This window comes from Corvus hawaiiensis, chromosome 5, assembly GCF_020740725.1.
Source record: "Corvus hawaiiensis isolate bCorHaw1 chromosome 5, bCorHaw1.pri.cur, whole genome shotgun sequence".
Classification (NCBI taxonomy): Eukaryota; Metazoa; Chordata; class Aves; order Passeriformes; family Corvidae; genus Corvus; species Corvus hawaiiensis.
In genome coordinates, this window is record NC_063217.1 from 1,492,253 (window position 1) to 1,510,088 (window position 17,836).

Below are 17,836 nucleotides of genomic sequence, written 5' to 3' on the forward strand. Positions count from 1 at the left end.
TTGGGCACCAGGGCTTGCCTGAGTCAGAAAGAGTTTTTTGGTTGTCTCGGGCATGGATTTATTTTGGGAACGATCCCACAGCTGGTATCAGCCGGTGCCATGAAGGACGAGACGTGGCCTTGGTGCCCGGCTCGGAATTTTCCCTCTTTATTCCTCTCTGTATTTACATTTTTTCCTCACCAAACCATTTCCAGGGTTAATGGTTCTCTGTCTGTTCTCACTCCAGGCTGAGGCGTTTGGGCAGCTTGAAAAGCACAGATTTTTTACAGGAAAAGTTCACTTTAAATGAGGAGATTTCGATGTTCACAAAATCGGAGAGTTCAGACCCAGCCCAGCCAGGGCCCAGCTGGGTCAGTTCTGTGCTCTGGGCTTACTCCAGGTACAGAAACAACTCAAGGTGTAACAATGATGATTTTCTCATCTCTAGGCCTTGAAACTCTGGTATTTCATGGAATCATGGAATGGTTTGGGTTGGGAGGGACCTTCAATCCCATCCAGGGCCACCCCATCCGTGGGCAGGGACAGCTCCCACTGTCCCAGGCTGCTCCAAGCCCCAGTGTCCAGCCTGGCCTTGGGCATTCCCAGGGATCCAGGGGCAGCCCCAGCTGCTCTGGCAATTCCAGCCCAGCCCCTCCCCACCCTCCCAGCCAGCAATTCCTTCCCAACATCCCAGCCCAAGCTCCCCTTTCCCACTGGGAAGCCATTCCCTGCCTCCTGGCCCTCCAGGCCTTGGCCCCAGTCCCTCTGCAGCTCTCCTGGAGCCCCTTTAGGCCCTGCAAGGGGCTCGCAGCTCTCCCTGGCTCCTTCCCTTCTCCAGGGCAACATTCCCAGCTCTCCCAGCTGCCTCCAGAGCAGAGGGGCTCCAGGCCTGGAGCAGCTCCGGGGCCTCCTCTGGGCTCTCTCCAGCAGCTCCACGTCCTTCTGCTCTTGGCCCCAGGGCTGGGGCAGCTCTGCAGGTGGGCTCTCACCTGAGGGGCCCAGGGACAGAATTCCCACCTTTCCTGCTGCCCACGCTGGGATCAGCCCAGGGCTGGGGGGGTCTGGGCTGGGCCATTCCAGCCTCATCCACAACATCCCAAATCCTTCTCCCAGGGCTGCTCTCCATCCTTTCTCCTCCCAGCCTGGATTTGTTGCCCTGACCCCGGTGCGGGACCTTGCACTTGGCCTTGTCCCTCATGACCAGCCCAGTCCTGCCAGGTGTAGCAGTTCTGGGTTTAGTTTCCCTTTTCTTGCTGCCTTCAGTTGTACAAATTCCTTAATCCCATGTTTTTGTCAGCTTTCTGCTTTCTTTGCTTCCACTCTTGAGGAATTTTCCTTGCCTGTCTGCTCTCTGTCTTCTCTGCTTTGCTGCTGCTGCTTCTTCTTTTATTAATGTTTGTTCCCTTCACTCCCTAAAGGATTGCAGATACAATCACTGGAAAATAATTGCCAGGATATTCTTCAGTCTCCTGCTCTCTCCAGATGTTCAGGTACTTTGCACTGGTCACTAATTCCCTCTCCTGGAGAATAACCTGGACCTAATTCCCAGTCCACCTTTGGCTTTCTTTGGCCGCCTGGGGTTGATTTTGTGGCACTAAACTGCAAATCTGCGTTCCCTGGCTGAGGACTTACAGCTCACTAACCTTTGCTGTGGTTAGAAATCGACTTCCCAATGGAAAATACTCCCAGTTTTCCAGTCTGGGCATCTGCTGGGCTACGAAACAAGAGAGGATTTTCACCCAGCTTCTGGAATCTGGATGTCAGAACCGAGTCCAGTCTTTCAGGAGGAGTCCCAGCACTGTTTCTGTGGTTGTACACCTGACCTGTACAATCTGCTGACCCAAAATGTGCTTCGCTGGCCCACCTGCCACTGGATTGCAATCTGAGGGGATGTGATTTCCATGGCTGTGATTCCATGACCTCCCTCAGCTGTTCACAAAGTTGAGATTTTTTTCAAGTTCTTCAGGGAAAAAAAAAAAAGTCATGGAATCCCAGACTGGTTTGGTTTGGAAGGGACCTTAAATCCCATCCCACTCCACCGCCTGCCACGGGCAGGGACACCTCCCACTATCCCAGGTTGCTCCATCCAACCTGGCCTTGGACACTACCAAAAATTCCCCTTTTAGAGAACGCATCCCTTGGATTGTTTGAATGTTCCCAAAAAAAGAAATCAGGGATAGACTTAACCAGCCAATGATTTCTCCGTGCATCTCTTGCTTCCCATATCAGCCCCTGCACATCCTAACACCAGATTTCCCTTTGGCAGCCCCAGCTTTTCCCTTTATTCCCTTTGTCGTGTTCCCTTTTTCTTTTCCCCTCTTTTTTTATGGCCTCTTTAACTCCCATCTGCGCCAGGTTTGCTTTTCAACCAGCGTGGCCGCCCCGCTCAGTTGTGGGATTGCGGCTTCTGGAGCATCTCGTTAAAATGTTCTTAAACAATTTTCAATTAGGCTTCATATTTTTCTGATTACGTTCTTTCTCCCCACTGATTTGCCTCTTAATTATTTTCAGCTTGATGGAACCGGTCCTCTTGGAGCTGTGTGTACGTTGTGTGTGTGTGTGGACTATTGGTGCTGCTGGTTTATTCCTAATTTTTACCTATTTCGTGTGCCCTGAGCAATTGCCATCAAGTCACGGCTCTTTAAGTTGTCCAAAAAGTGGGAGAAAAAGTCCCCTCTGGTTGGAAAAGGGAGTTTTTCCAAGTGGGTGCTGGCCCAGGGGGTGCTGATTTAGGGGTTTGTGGCATTTAGGGGATGGTGGTTCTGGGATGAAGGGGTGTCGTCTCCAACCCTTTGATGTCTGGACAACCCCAGCTCCTGCTGAACTCAGTGTGGTTTGTTTGATCATATAATTATGGGATGGTCTGGTGGGAAGGGACCTGTAAGCTCATCCCATTCCACCCCATCCATGGCAGGGACAGCTCCCACTATCCCAGGTGGATCCAAGCCCCAGTGTCCAGCCTGGCCTTGGGCACTGCCAGGGATCCAGGGGCAGCCCCAGCTGCTCTGGGAATCTGTGCCAGGGCCTCCCCACCCTCCCAGGGAACGATTTCCCCTTAATATCCCATCTAAGACAATCACAGAATCCCGGGATCATCGAGGTTGGAAAAGCCCTCCCAGACCATCAAATCCAAGCTGTGCCCAATGCCCACCTTGGCACTGAGTGCCACCTCCAGGCCTCCCTTGGATACCTCCAGGGATGGGCACTCCAAACCTCCCTGGGCACTTCCAAGGCCTGAGTGAAGAAATTTACTTCATGGTTTGATTTCCTGTGGGTGAACTGGAGAAGGGGAGGAAAGGCCACGTTCCTGTGGAAGGTGAAGGCAGCATCACTTCAGGCTGGGCCAGGTCCTGCCAGGGTCACCCGGGACCTTTCCTGTGACCTCACAGAGCCAGGAAACCCAACTGGGATGGCTTTGTGGTGGAACGAGCAGGGAAGGGCCGTATGGGAGAACCCCCCACGGGGGAGAGACCTGGATCTTTATCCCACTGGGAGAAGGACCTCAATATCCATCGCAGCCCCAAGTAAGGCGCCCAGCACCGGGCCACCATCTCTGCCTGGGACTGTGCTCTCCAGAGAACTCCTGGCCGAGTTCTGCAGAGAACTCCTGGCCTTGGGGCTGCGCTGGGATGCTCCGAGGGGCGGGGTGGTGCCACGTTACCCCCGGGATGACCTTTCCCCGGAGCGGGATGGAACCGATCAGCGCCGATGTCGCTGCTCAGCAGTGGGGCTGCAGCTGCAGCTGCTTAGTGACCCCTTCACACAATGTGCTGGTCGGGGTCATCTGGTTCCAGTTTCACCAGAAACAGAAGGAAATGTTGAGAACATACTTCCCTACATCCAGTTTCACTTGTTGTGGATACTTGGAATACTTTGGAACCCACATCTTTGGGGTTTCCAGGAGGGGTTTTGGCCGGCGAGCCCCGGCGACCATTTGAGATTTAGGTTTTTTTGATTCCAGAAGTGCCCCGGAGGTTGCATTGTAGGGCCTTTCCTTATGCAAAACATAAAAGTGCTGCTTTTTTTCAAATTATAACCATATTTTTCATTAAAATCAGTTGGAGTCCCAATAAACAATCGACTCCGAAAAATTTTCCAAATGTTCGCTGCAGCGCCGTTTCTATTTTTAATTATTTTTTAAAAAACTGGGGGTTTTTTCTTAAAAAAAAACAACCCCAAAACAACCCGGCTTGGCTTAGAATTTAAAGAAGCCATCTATAAATCATGAAAAATGCACATATATACCTCCTTATTGCAATATAATTAAAACCTAGTGCACACTGAGTGTCAGAATCCCTCTGTCGCCGTGTCCGATGGCTTCTCCCGTTCGCCTTATCGTGGGAACTCCTCCTTTCTGCTCCCAACGCTTCCCAAAGCCTCTCCCAGCGTGTTTGTACATTTGTTTTATATAAATTGAGTGCTCTGATCCTATAGAGAGGGATGTGAGAAACTCTTCAAAGTGGGAGCCGCAGAAATCCCTTTTTTCCACCCCCGTCACTCTTTGTATTGCCGTTTTTAGAGTTTATTTGGAATTTCGTTGTTTTATTCCTACCTGGTGCAATCTTTACTTGCTGTCCTTAAAAACCCAACCCACAACTAAGAGCAAAACCCCCGAGTTCTGCGTCAAAAGCTGTCTTTTTTGGTTTATTCACAGCAAGTAAAGGTGCCTTGGTTAAATATTTAGGGTTAAAGTTTTTTATTGCGAGCTGGAGGTTGAGGAATATTTCAGGGTATTCCTGCAGTACAGCCAAGTGTCTGGTGAAAATCCTCCTTTCTGGAAAGAACCAGGTGCTGGGACAAACCTGTGGTGATGGGGAGCCTGTCCCTGAGAGGAGAAAATGGGGAGGTTATCCATTTATCCATTTTTGTTCTGCTTTCATGTTTTCCGAGGATCACTGCTGTGTCTGCTCAGCTTGGGATGAGCCGGGGAATGAGTTTGATCGATCTAACCCCGGGCAGGTGGGATGGGAGGTGAAGTGTCCAGGTTTTGGCTTCAAAGTGAAAAGAAACAGGTTTAGGTGGGATGTTGGGAAGGAATTGCTGGCTGGGAGGGTGGGGAGGGGCTGGGCTGGAATTGCCAGAGCAGCTGGGGCTGCCCCTGGATCCCTGGCAGTGCCCAAGGCCAGGCTGGACACTGGGGCTTGGATCCAGCTGGGATAGTGGGAGCTGTCCCTGCCCATGGATGGGGTGGCACTGGCTGATCTTTTGGTCCCTTCCCACCAAACCATTCCATGACTACCCATAGACGTTGACTGGGAGGATCTCCTTGATCCCAGAACCTGAGCCTGTGGAGTTGGGAATTTTTCCTGCCTGGAGCTTCCCAGAGCCCTTGGCCAGGAGCAGCCGCTGCTGCTGTGGGGGCAGAGCTTCGTCCCCCACGAGTCCCAGGCGGTTCGGATCGTGCCCTCAGCCAGCCCAGCCCTTCCAGCACTCCTGGGGGTTGCCCTGGCCGAGCAGAGCGTGCCCAAGCCGAGGAGTTCCTGGAGCTGGTGCCCGGCACTGGAGTCCCAGTGACATCCTTGCCATGGAAGTCGCTCCGGCGCTTCCGAAGGCAGGGCGAGGGCAGCAAGGGAAGCCGCTGGAGTCGTTTCCACACACTCACAGCTTGTTCTGCTTCCAAGTGACACTGAACTGTGCCACAAATCAAATCCCTCCCGATGGGAGAGAGTTTTCTGAAAGTCCTTGCAAGGAGTTTCAAAGACAAACCCAGACTTTTCCTGGAGTTTCAATGCTTGCAGATAGTTGTTTATTAAGTCTTATCAGAGGAACTGAGCCACCAGTGTGACCCAGGTACAGCATAGAGCACAGAAAGCAGGAGTGAGGCCTCTCTATCAAGATTTACACAGCCTTTTAAAGATATTTTAACCAGTAGTTACTAAAAACGTACATTATTTTCACTTTCCTACCAATTCTTCAGTAACACAGCCAGGAACTGCAGAATTTTCTATCCAATCATTCCAAACTACTTTGACTGCAGAACATGGAGTAGTAGAAGAAGGAGTAGAAGGTTTAGAGAACAACAACAATCCTCCATTTTGATGTTTTTTACTCTTACCTATTTACTACAAAGAGAAGCCCAAAACCTCTAAATATTTCACCCTGTGACAATCTTACATAGTAGTCTATCACCTAATTCACACCACTGCATTTTCTAGTTCTTGTCTGATCGTTGGTAATTTTTTCCAAGGTTGGAGGTAAAACCAGTGCTGTTCAGGGGGGTAAGAACCCTTAAAAACAGGCAGAGAAATCCTCTCAGCACTCTGGGCTCCTACACCAGTGACCGATCCCAGCTGTTGATGGGATAAATCCACAGAAGGATTCGGCTCCTCAGCTGCTCCAGGGGAGTTCTGGTGTGGGACTGCTGTGAAAGCCATTGGAAAGGTCTGCTTTCCATGGATGTGCAGTTAAGGGTGGGAAGTTCCTGCTGGATGCTAACAAGGTTTCATTTGTCCCGAGGGACAGGGATGGCAAAGTGGGGGTCTTGTGCTGGGCCCGCAGCTGGACATGACCTGTTTCAAAGGAGAGCAGAAACTTGTGTTTAATCCGCTTTAATCCGCTCCTGAAGTGTCTGTAATTATCAACAAATACTAACTATGACTCATGAGTCCATTTTGGTTCTGCAGAGACCCAGACCCCCTCTGTGCCAGGAGGTTTTTGGGATTGGTACTAGACCCTCTGCAGAACCTCTCATCCTTCCGAATTCCCTGCAGGTCTGTCGGAATTTCTCCGGTGTTCCTGGAGTCTCCCCCTCTCCTGGACCCGGGGGTGTTTGGAGTCGAGGTGCCACCTGTAGCCGTGGCTTTAGACAGGCTGGGCTGCCCAGGGCTGGCAGTGGGTGGGAGGAATTTTGCCTCTCTGTTGAAAAGACAATCGTTCCTCGTGGTGATCCCAGCGCTCGGCGTTATCTTCCCGCGGCTCCGTAAATCCTGGGAGTCTGACAGGACCTCCCACAAGGATGGCAGCAGCTCCAGAGCCGCGGCAGTGCCGTTGCTGGTGGCTCCCTCAGAAGATGAATGGCTTTCTGAAGTTTGCCTGAGCAACAGTTCAGTGACTTCTTAGGCTCCGAAGTGCCTGAACTCGGTTCCCTTTCCTTTCATTGTTTCCCTCTGGAGGTCCCCCTTTGCAGTGGGCAGATCTTGCCAAAGCCGGGATGGAATCTCTGCCGAAAGCCCCCCAGAAGAGCAAAGCCCCGCTTTGCTGAACTGGGAGGAACCTGGGATGACTCTTCTGGTGAGATTGGGATCTCTTTCAGCACATCCTCACTCCTTGTGCCGAGTCCTTAATCGTGCCTGGCTGGAGAGCCTGAGGAATTTGGTAGGAACATCGTGGATGCTCTGAGTCCTTTCACATTTTTACTGTTGACTTCTGTAGGGAACGAGCATCCATCAAGAGGACGAGGATTTGTCATTGTTCCCCGAAAAAGGGCAGTGGCATTGTTAAAGCCCAATGGGAACCCTTTGGAACGAGGAGCCTCCAGGGAGAAATGCAAATTTATATTGACTTTTAAGACAGACATTGCCCAGAAGTCCCTTTTAAATCAGAAGATGGAAAGATTGTTTTATCTTTGGTAACTCTTTCCAGAGGACCCACAAAGCCGAGGCCATGTGCCACAGCTTTTGGGGTGAGGAGCGGCAGTCACTTGTTTTCCGGGACGCCGTGGTGGGGCTGGGAGTTGATCCCAAGGCGTGGGCACGGGGCCCCTTTGGTCGGTAGGATTGGCCACTTGGAGTGGCAGTTGCCACCTTTTCTGGAGGGAAGAAGGGATGAAAGGAGTTTTATGTGGCTGTTGAGGAGGTTTATTGATCCCAGAGACGGTGGCTCCAGGATTGTGGGAAACCAGGCTCCCTTTATGGCAGGAGTAAATAGTGGGGGATTGCTTCATTGGTCAGCCCATGAAGGGCTGGCTTGGGGCGTGGGAATGGTTTTGGTCATGGATCAGATCAAATCCCCCCTGCTGGGCCCCTTCTCCTGCTCCCAGATCTGTTCTCAATACAGACCACAGGGGTTGTTTACCAGTGTCTGTCGTGCCTTGCGTTCAGCTGCCCCGTGGGGTCCCAGAGTCCCATCAAACTCCGTCCCTGCTCGCCCCCAGGCAGGCAAACTCCGCTTCTGAAACCTCCCCGTCAGAGAGGGGAAGCAGGGACTGCTGTGTCCTCGTAAACAGGGGCAGATCTTATGGCAGGGCCTGTTGTGGTGGGACAGGGGCTGAGGGCTCGATTGAAATGAGACATAAAGAGTAAATTTCTCCAAATGAGGGTGGTAAAACCCTGGCATGGCTGCCCAGAGAGGTGGGGGATGCCACATCCCTGGGAATATTCCAGGCCAGGTTGGACAGGGCGTGATTTAGTGGAAGATGGCCCTGCCCGTGGCAGGGGTTGGACTAAAGGACCTTTGTAGGTCCTGCCCAGCCCAGCCCAGCCTGGGATTCTATGAAACGAGGAATTTTTCCAAATACTCTCCAACCCTTCTTCTCCAGAGCGTGCTATTCCAACATCTGCCTGGACCTTCTGGCCATGTTTAATTAGAGGTCCTGAATTCCTGGGATAACGATGCTGTTTGGCCGTTCCTCCTGGAGCTGCTGTGTGTGGGATGTGGATGAATCCCACCTCTCCTTCCTCTGGAATTCACCCACTTGTTGAGATATTTCTTTTACTCAGCATTTAGGTCTTTCCCAATTTTTATTCACCTCTCAGTCCAAAATTCCCTTGTCTCCAGGGATTCTGTCACATCCTCAGCGTGGCCTTTCCGTCCCTCCCGATGGAGGCCCTGATCTTTCCTCTCCTTCCAGTGCTTCCCGTGGTGGCCTCTTTGTCTTCCTGAGCTCCAGCTCCCATTCCTGGCTGGCCCCACACCCTTCCAGGCCCTGCTGGTGGCCGATGTGTGGATTCACTTTTGCACCGCTCCACATTCCCACTTTTCCCCCTCTCCAGGTCTCTCCGTTCCCTCAGGCCAGGCCTAAGCTCAGGAGTTGCTCCTTAAGCCGGGCTGTTGTTGATGCCCTCAGGAGAATTCATTGATCCCTTCCCACAGCAGCCCCTCCCGAGCACGAGGACCCTCAGTTTTCCTTCTGTTTCTCGTTTCCCACTCTGGAATTTGAATTTCCTCCCCCAGTGAGGAGAGCAGCTGACTTCCCTTCCACTCGCTGTGGTGCCGCATCCCAGGGTGGTTTTTAAACCTGGGTTTACTCCAGCTCGTGGCTCCAGGCTGGGCAGGGCAGGAGCTGCCAAGGAGCAGAAATCCTGCCTGGTGTCCCAAGGGATGCTTGGAAGAAGGTTTAGGAACAGCCTTCCGTGTCCCTTGGGAGTGGTGAGGGGACAGTGTCCTTCCACAGGCCCCTCTTCCTCTTGGGAATCATCTTCATCTTCTTGGGAATCTTCTTCCTTGGAATCTTCTGCTTCTTCCTTGAAACCTTCTTTGGAATATTCTTCCTCTTCCTTGGAATCTTTTCTTCTCCTTTGGAATTGTCTTTTTCTTGTTTGAAATCTTCTGTTTTGGAATCTTCTCCTTTTTCTTCTGCTGCTTCTGTTTCTTAGGAGTTTTCTTCTTTCTGATCATCTGACTTTTCCAGCTGCACATGAATTGTCCTGTGGTTTTTTCCAGGACAGGGAGTTGCAGGAGTTTTTTGGTGGGGTCTGTGTAGGATGTTGCTCCTGTCCCTCTCTGGTGTTGCTCCTCTTGGCTCACAAAAATAATGTTTGGGGATCCTCCTGCAGTGAGGGTGAGCTGCAAACCTCTCCTTAGAAAGGGCAGCTATCCACAAAATCCCCTGGGTGAAATCCTGTTTCCAAGAAGTGATTGCCTCAAGCACCAGGAAGAACCACTGGGAAGAAGAGTTTTCTTTCATGTCTTTTGGGTGAAGGTTTTTTTGTTAAGGTTTTGAGGAAGCTCCTCTTCCCCTGACATGAAACTCTTGGGAACAGACTGGGGGGTTCCTAAAACTGGGGAAGGGATTCATGGGAATGGTAGGTATGGAATGGTTGGAGGAATTTATTGTCAGGGCTAAAGATACAAGAGAGGGAGGGAAAACCCTGGGCTGTGGAGTGCTGAGGGGAATTCTTTTAGTCTTGGGAAAAATATGGGATCCATTTAGAGGAGAAGGGACTTGTTTCTTCTCTCCCTCCCAGCCAGCAATTCCTTCCCAGCATCCCAGCCCAAGCTCCCCTTTCCCACTGGGAAGCCATTCCCTGCCTCCTGGCCCTCCAGGCCTTGGCCCCAGTCCCTCTGCAGCTCTCCTGGAGCCCCTTTAGGCCCTGCAAGGGGCTCGCAGCTCTCCCTGGCTCCTTCCCTTCTCCAGGGCAACACTCCCAGCTCTCCCAGCTGCCTCCAGAGCAGAGGGGCTCCAGAATCCCAGAATGCTTTGGGATAGAAGGGACCTTAAATCCCATCCCATCCCATCCCATCCCATCCCATCCCATCCCATCCCATTCCACCCCATCCATGGGCAGGGACACCTCCCACTATCCCAGGTTGCTCCAGGCCCCAGTGTCCAGCCTGGCCTTGATAAAATCCTTGAAGTCTTCCACAGAATTCCAAAAGCCCCTCTTTTCCCACTCTCCCAACATTTAACTGGACCTTCTCTTTGCCCATCCTTGCTCCTGCTTCCCTGGAAGCTCGACAAGAACCAGAGCCTGGTTTCCAAGGTGAGCTTGGAAAATCCACATTTCCCACATCCCACAGTTTTTCCCTTAAATCCACGTATCCAAATCGCTCCCCAAAGTTTCTGCTTCAACTTCGGGAAGAAAGATCCGGCCGAGAATCCCCCTGAACATTCCAGGGCCACTTCCTGGGGCACGATGGGGGTTTACAAAGGGGTTTTTAAAGGATGGCCGGCACAAGGAAAGACCCCAGACGTTTCCCTGCTGCTCCCTCGGCGTTCCGGGCTGAGCAGGACCTCAATTAGTGGGGCACTAACGAGGCAGTGTCTGCATCCTCCGCCGCTTGGCCGGAGCCGGAGCCTTGCACTTCATCATTCCTAACTCGTTGCAGTAGCTCCACAAAGTCCTCACAAATCTTGGGAGCTGAACAAGAAATTAGGAGCACATTTTTGGTGTTTCCTCGCAAGGCAGCTGTGCTGGGAGCTCCTTATTTTTCATTAGTGTCAGGCTGGGCAGCTCCAGGAGTTCTCAGGCTCCAGGGTTGGGACCGGGGCATCATCCACGGCCAAATTTTCCTTCATATCCCTCTGGGATTGTGGAAAACCTGGGGTTCCACTCACAAAACGGGGGAAAAGGGATTTATAAACTCTTCAGGGCAAAGCTCTTGAGGTTTCCAACCTTTTGAAGTACCCAGACGCCCATCACCTTAAACCAGGAGGGATCTGGGAACAGGGAATGGGGCTGGAATGTGGAGCTGGCCCTGAAATGAGCTCCAAGGCTTTCGGATGAAATCCTGGTTAATATTTCTTCAGTGCTTTCTCTTGAAGCATCTCCAAAGCGTTTGAAGAACATTATTAAGAGTTTGGGACATGGGAGGATCTCTCTTTTCCACTTCACTTGGAAAGGGAAGAAAAAGGCAGCTTGGAATTTATGTGGAGGATGAGGAGGTTCCAGGTCCTTGAGGAGTTTTCTGATGGTTTGCAGAAGGAAATCTCTGGGGTTGTTCTGTCAGGGGCTCTCCCAGTCACTGTGCTGGGGGAAAACAAAAGACATTTTTAGGTGGGATTCTTCCTTGCATCCATTCCTGGGAGCTCTGGGCAATTCCAGCAGTGCTGCACGTGGGTGGGGACAAGGCAGGAAGGTGTTTTTGGGGCTGCCTGAAGTTGTCTCCCTGTCTTTTTCTTCCTCAAGCGTCACCTGATTGCCTAAAATAATCCAAATTCTGCGGTTCTGAGGCGACCAGGGAACAAATATCCCTGTAAAATGCCCAGGAGTTAAGGGAACTCTTCCCTCTCCCAATAAGGAATGAAATTTAGGAGGCTGGACACAGGAATTCAGTTGATCCCAGGTTCTTGGATTCCCTTTGATCCCAGCTCTGACCAAAGGCTTGGAAGTTGTTCCTGCCTTTGGGAGCTGTGGGTGGAGCTCAGCTATTGGCAGGTGGAACTTGAGTTTTCCCTTTTTGACCCTTTTTTCCCCGTTTCCTGGATCTGGTGCCGTCCCTTGCCCTCCTGCCCCATCCCACGGAGTTCCTCTGTCCCTGCTGCAGGCCGGGTAGGTCCTGCGGGGAGGAGCAGTTCCCAGGAGGAACCTGGGACACCCAAATGCCGAGGTCAGCTATGAGCCGTGGGTGGAGCTGCTCCAGAGCCTCTCCTGCGGACACATCCCGGTCCCTGCAGTGAGTGGGGGTCAGCAAAGGCAGCTGGGATTTCCCTGGAGACAATTCCACTGATACTGATGGAAAACCATCGGGGTTGGTTGTGTTGGCGGCTTTGGCTGAACTTTCCCTTCATCAGTGTGTTCCCTGCGATCCAAAGGTATCCCAGGATCCTGGAATGGGTTGGGTTAAAAGGGATCTTAAACATCACCCAGTGCCACCCCATCCATGGGCAGGGACCCCTCCCGCTATCCCAGCTGGATCCAAGCCCCAGTGTCCAGCCTGGCCTTGGACATTCCCAGGGATCCAGGGGCAGCCCCAGCTGCTCTGGCAATTCCAGCCCAGCCCCTGCCCACCCTCCCAGCCAGCAATTCCTTCCCAACATCCCAGCCCAAGCTCCCCTTTCCCACTGGGAAGCCATTCCCTGCCTCCTGGCCCTCCAGGCCTTGGCCCCAGTCCCTCTGCAGCTCTCCTGGAGCCCCTTTAGGCCCTGCAAGGGGCTCGCAGCTCTCCCTGGCTCCTTCCCTTCTCCAGGGCAACATTCCCAGCTCTCCCAGCTGCCTCCAGAGCAGAGGGGCTCCAGGCCTGGAGCAGCTCCGGGGCCTCCTCTGGGCTCTCTCCAGCAGCTCCACGTCCTTCTGCTCTTGGCCCCAGGGCTGGGGCAGCTCTGCAGGTGGGCTCTCACCTGAGGGGCCCAGGGACAGAATTCCCACCTTTCCTGCTGCCCACGCTGGGATCAGCCCAGGGCTGGGGGGGTCTGGGCTGGGCCATTCCAGCCTCATCCACAGTATCCCAGATCCTCCTCCCAGGGCTGCTCTCCATCCTTTCTCCTCCCAGCCTGGATTTGTGCTGGGATTTCCCCGACCCAGGTGCAGCTCCAGCCCTTGGCCTGGCTGAACCTCGTGGCCTTTTGCTCGCCCACCTCCGTGGGTTTCATGTTCTGTTCCCAAACCTTTTCCCAGCTGGATTTATCTCCCCACCATTCCCTTGGACAAGGCACTGCTGGACCCTCCCTGAGCGCTTGGGGGGTCACGTTCACACCTTGTGAAAAGCAGGTGCAGCCCCATTAACTCCACATGGAGGCAAACCGGTTGAAACCCTTTGGAATTTCATCCTTCAGCTTCCCTCACCAACCCCATCCTGTGGGGAGAGCAAAATTCACTTTAAAAAAGGGATTTTTTCCTGTTTCAGCAGCAGGTGGAGTTGGTCACCTGGAAAAGGGGATGGCTCCATAAACCTGCTCCTTCCCGAGGGCTGAGCAGCGATGCCACACGTGTGGCAATCGTGGGGACTCAGGGAGGACCTCCCAGCTCCACTTTTTCCTTTTAAAAGGCCCATAAATGAAAATTGGAAAGGGCTGGAGGGGAGGTGTGAGATTTTTCCGGGCTTTTTATTTGCAGAGTTATGTTTTTTATCCTTAATAGATTTATAATACGCAGCTCCCTTTATTTGTTCCCATAAAATTAACCAGTAAATTTCCAATGGAAAAAAAAAAAAAGGCCCTAATGGGAGCCACCTTTGCCAAGGCTGAAACGCTGCTGTGGTCGGGAAAGGTGGAGCAGGGCATTTTTCCCTCTGCCAGGTTTTCTCCTGGAATGCCACATGTCGGAGGGATATAAAACTTCTACTAATGAGGACTTGGAGGAATTCTGACTTTTTAATTGCCCTTTTTTTTTTTTTTAAGAAAAAAAAATTATTTTATTTTTTTTTCCCGGTATGAGCTGCTGTTTATTTTGGGCTCTTAAAACCAGGATTGGTAATTTGGAAGTCTGGGAGTTGGAAACCTCGGGAAGGAGGGCTGGGAGGGGTGGGAAGGATCCGGACTGGTGGCCAGGGAAGGGCTGGAGGGGGTGGCTCTGCTGAATCTGCTGGGAATTTCAATCCTGCAAATCCTTGGCAGTGGGGTTGGGATCGTTTGGATTTTATTCTTTTAGTATTTCTGAGGTGATTTTTGGGCTGCGATTTCTTTGTGGTGTCCATAGAACAGGGACGGGCTGTTCCTGCTGGGAGCACCCCCTGGTGCCTTGGGATGAAGGGTTTTGGGGAATTCAGGGCGGGCTTGGGTCTCTTGATGGTCTGTGAGGACTTTTCCAACCGTAATGGTTGTGGGATTCTGGGATCTGCCTCAATCCCGAGTTGTTGCTGGTCGGGATGCTCCTGGAATGGGTTGGGTGGGAAGGAACCTTAAATCCCATCCCACGGGCAGGGACACCTCCTGCTGCCCCTCCAGCCTGGCCTTGGACACTGCCAGGGATTCCAGGCGGGAATTGTTGGGAATCTGGGGGGGTCCTGCTGCCACAGCCAGGCCTTGTCCTGGCCAGGGAATATTGAACTGTAAAATCCACGGAATTAGGCCTGGATTAAATCTGATCTGTGCCTGATGCTCATCCCTCAGCCTCCATAGAGGGAGATCCAGGCTCTCTCCCGTGGAGTTTTCCTTGAGTCGAGGATGGTCCTGACGAGGCTGAGCTCAGGCAGAGCCTGGTTAAGCTGAGCCTGAGGGGTTGGATGGGGGCAGAGGCCGGGGAGGGAAAGAAAAGGAAAATCAAACTCTTCCAGGGCTTTTTTGAGGGCTGAAAATGCTCTTTGTAGTTTCCCCAGAAGCCTTTAGAGGGCAGATGACGTCCAGGGAATAACGGGTTTGGGACGTGCTTGATCTTCCTGGCAGTGAATTGGGAAGGTTGGAGCACTCAGAGCATGGAGATGACTTTTCTTAAAGCATAATTCGAATTCTGCAATAACTCGTGGTGCCTTCGAGGGTGACCATGAAGTGAATTTACAGCAGCGAGATGAGATCGGGTTTTGATTTATCGCTGTGGACTTAAAATCTTTTTAGGCTCAGTACTAAAAATCGTGGTGCAAGTGAAATATTGGTGATGGATGCAGAGAGGAAAATCCTGGGAACATACTGTGGGAGAGGAGAATTATGTAATGTGTTGACTGAGTTCGTTTTTATGTTAAAAAAGACCACAAAAGGCGGTTTCAGTTGGGAGAGTTGGTTTTGGAGAGCACTGCTGAGTGCTGAATGTATAATTTCATTTTCCTCTGCTGTAATCTCTTCTCTAAACCCCCAAGCCTCACGCCCCAGTGCTTAGAGAAGGAGAAAAATGTGTTTATCAACAGAATATTTCACATTATCAGAGGAATCTTTGTGAAGCAGAGGCAGCAAAATGAAATTGAAGCTTCTCTGTAAAGCTGGAACTTTTCGTGTTGGGATTAAATATTCCTTAAAGTCACCGAGCTGGGGGAGGCAGGGCCTGGCTAATTCTGTGATTAATTAAAACCAGCACTAACCAAATCATGTTCTGCTTTCTTCTGCTGCTCCCTGAAGCTCAGGGATCCCAGGGAAGATGATTATTCCTGAAAAAGCCATTTTGTTCTTCCCCAGCTGAGCTGCTCTTTGTGGCTCAGCCCCTTTGGCAGCCGCTTTGTGGGTTTCTCATCAAAAAAACCAGGGGGGTTATTCCCAAACAGAATGAAAAGGGCTTTGTTCCAACGAGGATTTATCCTTTTTTTTTTTTTTTCTGAAATGATGTTTTTAAAAATCTCCTGAAGGTGGAGGTGCTGCTGCTGCCTCTGTTCCCTGGGACGAACGGGATGCTTGGGAGTTCTTTGGATTTTAGGGTCCAGCCTTTAACTGTGATCCTTGCCCAGATTCCTCTTGAAGTATTGATGGAAGAGGGGAAAAAGGACTGACATGATCCATTGGGGTCTGTGCAGAGCATCTGGCTCTGTCCCACGCAACATCCATGTGTCCAGACTGGACAGATGGACACTCAGGGACTGAGGGATGGGCTGGGTGGTCACTCCCAAAGAGCTGGCACAGAACCTCCAGCAGGGCAAGGGCTGGAGCTGCACCTGGGTCGGGGCAATCCCAGTACAAATCCAGGGCTGGGAGGAGAAAGGATGGAGAGCAGCGCTGGGAGAGGGGTTTGGGATGTTGTGGATGAGGCTGGAATGGCCCAGCCCAGACCCCCCCAGCCCTGGGCTGATCCCAGCGTGGGCAGCAGGAAAGGTGGGAATTCTGTCCCTGGGCCCCTCAGGTGAGAGCCCACCTGCAGAGCTGCCCCAGCCCTGGGGCCAAGAGCAGAAGGACGTGGAGCTGCTGGAGAGAGCCCAGAGGAGGCCCCGGAGCTGCTCCAGGCCTGGAGCCCCTCTGCTCTGGAGGCAGCTGGGAGAGCTGGGAATGTTCCCCTGGAGAAGGGAAGGAGCCAGGGAGAGCTGCGAGCCCCTTGCAGGGCCTAAAGGGGCTCCAGGAGAGCTGCAGAGGGACTGGGGCCAAGGCCTGGAGGGCCAGGAGGCAGGGAATGGCTTCCCAGTGGGAAAGGGGAGCTTGGGCCGGGATGTTGGGAAGGAATTGCTGGCTGGGAGGGTGGGCAGGGGCTGGGCTGGAATTGCCAGAGCAGCTGGGGCTGCCCCTGGATCCCTGGGAATGCCCAAGGCCAGGCTGGACACTGGGGCTTGGATCCAGCTGGGATGGTGGGAGGTGTCCCTGGAACTGGATGGGGTGGCACTGGGTGATCTTTCAGGTCCCTTCCCACCCAAACCATTCCATGAGGATTTAACTTTGGTCCATGGCTCCGAAGCCCACGGCACTTCAGGGGAGCACCCGTGGCCAATCCATGGAAAAACATTCCTCTGCCATGGCAAACTGGATAAAAGGGAATTCAGGAATTAGTCCAGCAGGTTCTTCCCAGGTGTGATGAACATTCCCAATCCCACCTCTCTCCCTCAGTTACTGGAGCTGTTCCCAGATCTCCAGCCATGGAACGTGTCCCGTTAGGATCCTGTTATCCCAGATCACTGCGGCAATGGTTGAGGATATTCCGGCTGGAGGTTTGGGATGTGAGTTAGATCCAAAGGATCTCTGCAGCTCTTCCCAGATCTCCTTACAAACACTTGCAGGCTGTCCTGTGGAAAAGCCAGAATCCTGTTTTGTCCAGGATTAACCACACTGGGCTTCATCCTGGGATTTGCTGAGTCCCTGTGTGCTCTGGGAGAATCGGGACCATCTCAGGGAGCTGCTCTGGCCATGGCCAGTCCCTCGGAATTCTTCAAAATCCCAGCCCAGGCTGGTAAATGGAAACAAAAGCAGGATCCTGAAAGGAGCCTTAGCTCCAAGTGCCTGAGGAGCCCAGGGAGGGCTGTGGAACAGCACGTTGGGAGCTCCCATGGGCAGCGGGATCCAAGGATTCCATCCAAGGCCAGGCCAGGGGTAACTCCCTGGGTAGCTCTGTGAGGCTCAGCACGGCCGAGGAAAAGCAGTGGAGCATCCCTGAGCAATAATCCCTGTCTGCCCTGCTGGCTGAGGGAGCAGCTCCTGGAAAACAGGGATAACAGGTAGGCTGTTCCTTAGGAAACCAGCAGCTTCCAGGGGCTGCTGGGAAGGGAAAATGGGAGCAAAACCTTTGGGAAGTGTCGGAGTCCGGCTGTTCAAAGCTCGTGGCTGGAGTGAGGGCCCTGTGTGGTGTCAGAGCAGGGCCAGTTCCGAGCTGAAGCTGCAATCCTGAGCACACCCCGGTTGTTTTTCCAGAATTCCCCCTGCATCAAACCCCGGAAAGCCGCCCAGTCCCTCACACCTTCCCCCTTCAGTGAGATCCAATCC

The 17,836-nt window shown here is 52.6% G+C and overlaps 1 protein-coding gene across 8 annotated transcripts in view; it reads left to right on the forward strand.

The window, feature by feature from the left end:
- Positions 1-17,836, forward strand: part of EXOC6B (exocyst complex component 6B) — a 271,080-nt gene that overhangs the window by 89,516 nt on the left and 163,728 nt on the right. For 5 of the 8 annotated variants that reach the window (XM_048303538.1, XM_048303540.1, XM_048303539.1 and 2 more), the window contains exon 7: positions 1,398-1,469. The exons of the other annotated variants lie outside the window; for them this stretch is intronic. In XM_048303538.1, coding sequence (XP_048159495.1) covers positions 1,398-1,469 — 72 coding nt within the window. The remainder of the gene's footprint in view (positions 1-1,397; positions 1,470-17,836) is intronic. 8 annotated transcript variants of the gene reach the window in all.